The 7,927-nt window shown below is 27.4% G+C and overlaps 1 protein-coding gene across 1 annotated transcript; it reads left to right on the top strand.

Annotated features, from left to right (window-relative positions):
• The first annotated feature begins 1,018 nt into the window (after positions 1-1,018).
• On the top strand, positions 1,019-6,933 carry LOC127290237 (uncharacterized). The gene is made up of 2 exons (XM_051318704.1): positions 1,019-1,063; positions 3,361-6,933. Exon 2 carries the CDS (start codon positions 3,461-3,463, stop codon positions 6,794-6,796), a length of 3,336 nt encoding a protein of 1,111 aa, XP_051174661.1. The 5' UTR covers positions 1,019-1,063; positions 3,361-3,460; the 3' UTR covers positions 6,797-6,933.
• Positions 6,934-7,927: the final 994 nt, after the last annotated feature.

Genomic DNA, 7,927 nt, shown 5'->3' with positions numbered 1-7,927 from the left:
TGGATCTGCCATTGTAAATTTTTTATTTTTTTTTATTTTTTTTTCACTGAATTTTTATAAAAATCGCAGTAATTGGGGCATCAGAAGTAATTGATATACTTACTCTGGTACTCATAGATGTTAATCTTTGGTAAATTTTTTTTTCATTTAGTTATAAAAAGGTTAGGGAAGGTAGATAGAGGATACAAAAAAGGAACAAACGAAAAATTGAAGAAGTAAAGGGATTCATTGGCCCTAAAAACAACAGTAGAAAGGTATAAAAAAAGGAGAAAACAAGGAACGTGTCAGAAGAATGAATGAAAAAAACATGTGTGGGAAGAAAATGCTGGGCAAAAGAGTGAAAGATTTTTATAAATTATTAAAAAAGTATAAAAATGTTGTTTCGTTATTATTTGAGCCTCTGGAAAGTAAAACCACACATAAAATTTTGACCGCGATGCTAATTCAATGGGAGTCAGAATTTTATTTGTTGTTTTACTTACGAAGCTGACGTACGCAACGTTTATATAAACGATTTTTAAAGAAATAATTTTTTAAAATGAAAAATTCTATAATTTTTTTCCTAAAAAATATTTCTTGTAGTTTTCATTAATCAACAAATTATAAAAAAATATTTTTTATGCAAAAAATTATAGAATTTTTCATTTTAAAAAATTATTTCTTTAAAAATCGTTTATATAAACGTTGCGTACTTCAGCTTCGTGTTTTACTTTCCAGCGACTCATTTATTAAATTAGTTGTACCTAATTATCCCTTTGAGGTCACACTTTCTTTTTCGATCGCGGAAGTCACACTGGGTGGTTGACACCCTTAGTCATTTTTAAGTGACAACCACCCAGTGTGACCTCGAAGGGTTAAGAAACTTCGTTAGTCGATAAATTCAATGAATACAATAGATAATATAACATTCATGGTAAATATGAGAGCTTTACATAACGATTAGATCTGCATTAATAAATACATACAGATATATATATATATATATATATATATATATATAAAATAATTGGTGAAGTAATATAACTTGAAAAGTAGTGGCAACAATTGAATCAACACTTGCCAGGTAAATTTTTTTCTTTCTTATAAAAGTATAGTTTTTAATTAAAATAATAGCTGAGCATAAATATTTTACAACTAACCAAACTGTCATTTAACAAAAATGCATAAATTAGAATTTGTATTCATCATACTTGTTTTAAGATTAAAATTACACTAGTTTTCAGGCATTTTGCTTTTAAGATGTTAACGGTTTTAGTATTTGTTTTTTGTGTGATTTTAGGTCTATTGAATGTGTGGCTAAAGTTCTGAAAGTTCAAATGAACAAAATCATTTTTTCCCTAGTAGAAATTTGTCGTGGATGCACTAGATTGACTCAAGTTACTTGACAGTTTTTCTCGCGGACGCTGATTCTAGCTGAACTGATAAATAACTGTGAAGTTACTGATCAGTGCTTTTTGAAAGAAATTCAAGTTGAACTTGATAATTCCACGACTCAAAGCTATCCAGTTTTTTTAATGGCACTGTCCAGTGCTGCTCGAAATTAAATTCATATCCTTGTCATGGCGGTGGCGCTTCAATAAGTCTAGTAACTGGACAGCTATGCTAGGATTTTGTGTATTGACATTTCGCTTGCTTGATTTAAAAAAATTACAACTTGTTTATAAAAATTAATAATAATAATATTAATATTCCTTTCTCAAAAAAAGACAGTGCATACAAAACACATGAAAATGTATCGAAATATCTCGGTGGTCGAAAAAATTGAATTTAAGAAAAAATGAACTTTGCTTTCCAGAGCATCTAAATCAATATTCATTTTATGAAAATCACTGTAAATTATTGTTCCACATATATATTTTTTGCATAACTTATCTTATTGCAATAAATATACACTTGCAAAATATTATTTGTTGTAAATGTTTGCCAGCTGTCATGAATCAGAAACGAACATAACCTATATTTAGTTGAAATCACTTGATTGGCCCAAGACAAAATAGCGCGCGCTTTTTTAAAATAATAAAATTTATTAAATTATAATAAAATAATTGCAATAAATTAAATTATTATGAAAATAATATTACCTTGAATAAAAAGTGTTTTTAGTTTTTAAAAAAAAATGATTAAACAATTATTATTATTTTCAGACAAATTTTACAAATATAGTAGAATATTATTTTTCTGTTTGAGTATATTATAATAATATAATAATAATAATAATAATAATAATAATAATAATAATATTATATTATATCAATAATTATTAATTTATTAAAATAATTTTATTTATAAAATTTTACATATAATTTTTGAGGATAATAAATAAAAAAAATTAGTAATTAGTTTTTTATAATTGTCTAATGTTTAAATTAAATTATAAGTAAATCATTTAAAATCAAATAAACATCTAAAATGTTTATTTGCCTAGAAAATAATAAAAATAATATGCACAAATTCATAATATTATTAGGTACAGTGAAATACGTCAAGCATTTATTCTAATATCACTGATCAGAACGGCCGAGTTGCGTAAAGCGTGCGTTTCTTTCGTTCCCGCCCAGCGGACCCGTGTTCGCTCCCCGGTAGCCCCAAGATTTTTTCGTTGAAACTGCGAGAAGTGTTTTAAGGTTTATGTTATGACATTCATATTAATATAAAAATTATAATTGTTTCAGTGTTGTTAACAGTTCAGGTCAAGATGTTGCTTCAATCGTTTTACTTATGTAAATTTTTTTTTTAAATCCAGTTTAATTGTGAATGAAAAATTACATTTTTATAACGAATTACTATATTTAGTGCAATATATTTTCTTATAATAATTTTTGTTGATAATTGGAATATTTTTTTTAATTACATAAAATAAACGTGTTTACTACATTAAATCTTATTATTAAATGAATTTCGAAATATTTAAAAGAATTAATTTGACTAGTTTTTCAAAAGTCCTATTGATAAATAATTATCAAGTTGGGCTGGATAATAACTTGATGAAAAAAGCGTGACATGACATTCGAGTTTTTAGCTAGCTGGTCAGTCAAGTAACTAGACAGACTCCAGCGCGACTAGGCAGTTCCTTTAAAATAGCTAGGACAAATTTCTACTAGGGTTTATCTGAAATTTAGAAAAATTACTACTGCAATGAAAAATAAACCAATATATTAAACATTTATTAAATTTTTAATTGAATGTTCTGAACTTGAGGCACATTGTTGAATGATAATTTTGAATAATGTCATGTCGATCAAATGACAATTTAGAATTATAAACTTGCAATATATTTAAAAAAATGTAATCTACCAGATATAATAATATTAATTTATAATTGTATATATAAATAATATGAGTTCATTTACTCCTCCACAGGTTTCGTCAAAACATCAAACTTTAACAATCTCTACACCCGACTCCGTTTAAATATCTATGAACACTCAATAAGATAATAATAAATTTTACATTATCAAAAATGGATAACATACTTTACACAAATCCACTAGAAACAGTGCAATTCATATCAATATTTAGTTATTTCAGCGCACTCAGTGATTATTTATTTTTGGAAAATCATCTGGCAGAAGATGATCAAAATAAACAAATACCAGTTATCAATGCACTTTTTGAATATTTAGAGGTCAATCGTGATAATCAAACAATGAAACTCAGATTGGTTAGGAAATTATTAGAAGGTAGTGATCTATATGGAGAAAAAAACCATGAAAATTTGGATGAAACTTTTGTAAATGCAATGTTTGAATACATCATTACTTCCCTGGTATTTGACAAGTATGGAAATGTTTACGGTTTCTTAGCAGAAGTAGTTCGCAAAACTAAAAATTTACAATTAGATTCTTTGTACGAGGACATAAAGGCTAATCTCAGAGGTGCAAAATTTGAAAACGAGTATGGCAAGAGTTCGATTCTTTCTCGATTAGCAGCAAACAGAATATTTACAGATATAATATTACCGCTATTTCCACAGCCTGAAAGAAACCTGAATCTATTATCTCTTGACTACATTTACGCACAAGCTGGACTAATTTTCCTTCGAACTGGTAAATCAAATACTGCCTTTTATACTGATTTACAGAATATTAATAGTACTGTTTTTGATCAAAAAAATTTATTTGAAGGATATATGGTAACAGGACATATAATTAGAAATGCACTAAATAATGAAAACATTCGTCTCGTTAGTTATAAAGCATTTGCTCTTCCAGCTCTTTTTTATTATGTTTCTACACAATACACTGGTAATGAAAATATAAAAGATATTGTGTTCGATCCTAATTGTTGGAAAGCAGTTTATGATGGACTTTTTTCCCATCTGGATACAAGTTTTAACACAATAATGAAGACATTAAAAAATGACACTAAGTACCAAATACATGTCGCATTATCAGAATTAAAAAGTCATTCCGCAAGAGCTGAATCCATTTTAAAAAATAATTGCAAAAATCTTAGTGAAGAAGAAATGCAATCAAAGATTCAGGATTATTTATATTTCTCAGAATACTTTCAATGCGGAACAACCATTTTACCAAGCCTAAGTAATCAGGTACAGTACGATGTAAATAATATTAGTGAAGTTTACAAAATGCATGATTCGAAACTAATGCACCAAACTTTCGGAAAAACTTTTTTAAGTTTTTTAGAATGCAATAAAGTACTTATACAAATGATAGTTCCAAGTGATAAGGTAACACAAGGTATGTTTAATAATAATACACGAATACCATATGATTTGTTTGTGTTTTATTACACTGAAAACGGCACAGCAGATTTCTATGCATTAATGCGCGAAGATTACACAGCGACATTAATTAAAGAAAGTGATGATCCTATCAGTTTTCAACAAAAAACTAATCTGAATATTCAAATGTTATTAAATCAAAATTATCATCGAATAAATTTAAAACCAGTCGAGAAGACTATGGATGTATTTTGGAAAAACTTTTTTAACTATAAACAAGAAAGGTTGGAATCATATCTTAAATTTGTTGGCACAAATGTATCACTAGGCGAATGGTGGAGAGAATTTGGATTATCATTGGTACCGTTTTATCCATGCATAACAAAACCCTTAAACACAGAAAGTGACACAGATGTTTGTGTAGCCAACGATACTAATTTTTTGTATCAGGGGAATGTAGATATGCTCAATAAAGTAATGGACTACGATTCACAATCTTTGTTGAAATCATTAGACACAACTTTTAAAGCTACAACTGTCTATTTAACATTAAATCAGAAATATAAAGTTGTAGAAGAAAAGGAAAATTTAAACGACATTATGAAAAAGCTTGTTTTACATATGGATGGACCAGGATCTGATCTCACTGTCCTGACTGAAGAAGACATAATATTATTACAAACAGTTATTAACACTTTAAAAGATAAAATTAATAATTCTTTGACATGTATTATATATATGCTAAATACGATGAAAATTTTAAACATAAGCGTTCCTAGATCAATTCTTTATTTTGAAGGAACCAATAAACCTAATGTATACGTCAAATCTAATACAGTCGATAACAATACCGGTTATGGTTACAAATTTATCTATTTATCTAATAATCAGACTGCACAATTACGAACTGACTATCAATTTAAAAAGCGAATAATAGTTTCGTTGTTGAAAAAGTCATTACAAAATGAAAATATATATACTGAAATTAATATGGAAAGTCTTGAACCTGTTGAACCTAAACATCTCCTGTATGAAATTAATAACCAGCTTCAATCAAATGTGACTAAAGTTTGGTTTAATGGTTTATTTGTACATAATTGTAATATTCAGAGATGTGATATTAATATATACCTAGAACATCCAATACCTTTAACGGATTGCCCAAGACATGCGCGTGCTCAGAAAAAAGAACGGAATCTGGATGAAGTTATAACATTAATCTTAAAAAAAAGAGCAAATCTTAAAAAACAAGAAATATTGGAAACAATGGCAAAGTATACATTTCCAGATGAAGGCAGGATTGATTTACAATTTGTAAAAAATTGGACAGATACAGCAGACTTTAAAGTACCTGAGTGGGGCAAATTTTATATAATAGATAACCCTGTTCTTCTATCTAAATTAAGGTACAAATTTCATCTTGACAGTAAAAATTTATCAAACTTCGATGGTACGTTGAGAATTGATTCAATTTACAGTTTCAAAGAAAGACAAAAAATTGAAAATGGTGTATCCATAGAAAGAATAATTCAAGATTTTAACGATCAGGACGCACGTTATGTTGCCACATTTGAAGATTACTATGCCATACAAAACTTTGCGACAAACGGATATAAAAGAATAACAGGTGACACGAGTGAGGCGAAACTAATGAAAACTGCATTATATAAATTAGCAATAAGACAATCAGACGATCCAAACGAAGAATTTGACCTTTCATTATTTAAAGTTGAATCGAAACCTATAGGTATTATTGACAAGACAGCATGTTATGGACAGATTAATTTAAAGAAATTCACATATTTCTCTACAAGTAGAGAATCTGCCTTAAAATTGGCTACACTTCCAGCATACGGGTTTATAAATGTTTTGTATGAAATTAAATTTCTCACTCCTTACATAAGAGCAAAAATAATAGAATTACATTCAACTCCAGAATATAAAGCAATTCTTTTACCTGGAAGCGAATTTGATATTGAAAATTGTGAACAAAGAAACATTGAAGGATTAGGTAGTGTTCATGTTATTCGTCTCAATTATGTGCACCGCAATAATGATAAGTACAATTGGTATAAAAATATTATGAAAGAAATTTCTGTTATTGATTCTTAAAAAAACTATAAATTTATTATTTGTACCAAACTAATTTATAAATTAATAGCAATCTCTTTCTTTAGAAAGGATCTCTTACATTTAAGGGTTCAAATTCGATATATTTTACACTATGCAGAAAAAAAATTTGATTCTGCTTTTCTGCATTTTTAAATTGATGTAAACGTGAATGTAATATACAATGTTCCATCAATAATGTATAAAATAGTTTGTTTTAAAAAATACATTTGGTTTTTTTTTGCATTAAATTATTACTTTACTTCCCTAAAAAAATGTACCTGAAGTTTTAAACCTTTTAATGAACGAAAAATTTGTTTACTAATTTTTTAACTCTAAATTTTATTATAGTATACACTACCGTCAGAAATTGTGCTATCTTTGCTTTTTCGATGACTATAAATATTAAGCAAACCGTGAAAGTTGGCTCAAAAAAGTCAAAAAATTATGATTAATATTTAAATGATAAAAAATGATCAGTAAAATATGTAAATCTTAAATTTTCTTAAATAAGTCAGAGTAGTTTAAGATGATCTATTTACCCGATTTTTAAACATTATATCTTGTTGTAAAATTAAACTTTAATTTGACTTTTTTAAGCTAACTTTTACGATTTACATATACGCTAAGAAATAATGTGGACTAATTGTAAATCTTATTTAAGGTGGGGGAACTCGTGTGAAAAAAAATTTGTATAATTTTTTTTGCTTTAAGGGTATGTGGGCAAAGGACGTTATTTTGTGGTTTGAAACTTACTCTGAAATAAAAAATGATTTTGGGTTAAAATTTTGGAGAAATGATTTTGTTTTTGGTACAAGGAATCTCGCTGTTCTACTCATTTACTATAACTTAACGTAAAAATAATAAAAATAAAACTTCATTTTTTAATAATTTTACTCAAAATTATGTTTTTTTCGGAGAACAGAGAGATTGCTTGTACCCTAATCTATCATCCCTCAAAATTTTAGACAAAAATCTTTTCTCATTTTAGAGTGAAACGTATACTACTAAAACACATTTTCCCATACTAGGTCACGTGGGAGGTTCCCACATAACCTTAAAAATTAGTTTACTATCTGTAGAATATGATCCTACATTATTAATCTATAATTCGAAGTATAAATGTCTATTATA

This window comes from Leptopilina boulardi, unplaced genomic scaffold (assembly GCF_019393585.1).
Source record: "Leptopilina boulardi isolate dan_hultmark-lab unplaced genomic scaffold, ZJU_Lbou_2.1 LbouV2_58, whole genome shotgun sequence".
In the NCBI taxonomy this organism is placed as follows: domain Eukaryota; kingdom Metazoa; phylum Arthropoda; class Insecta; order Hymenoptera; family Figitidae; genus Leptopilina; species Leptopilina boulardi.
Note: the sequence above shows the minus strand (reverse complement) of the source record. Positions and strands in the feature narration are given on the sequence as shown.

What these genes read in the sequence shown, in the direction of transcription:
- LOC127290237 (XM_051318704.1), top strand. Translation starts at nt 3,461, where the DNA reads ATGGATAACATACTTTACACAAATCCACTAGAAACAGTGCAATTCATA.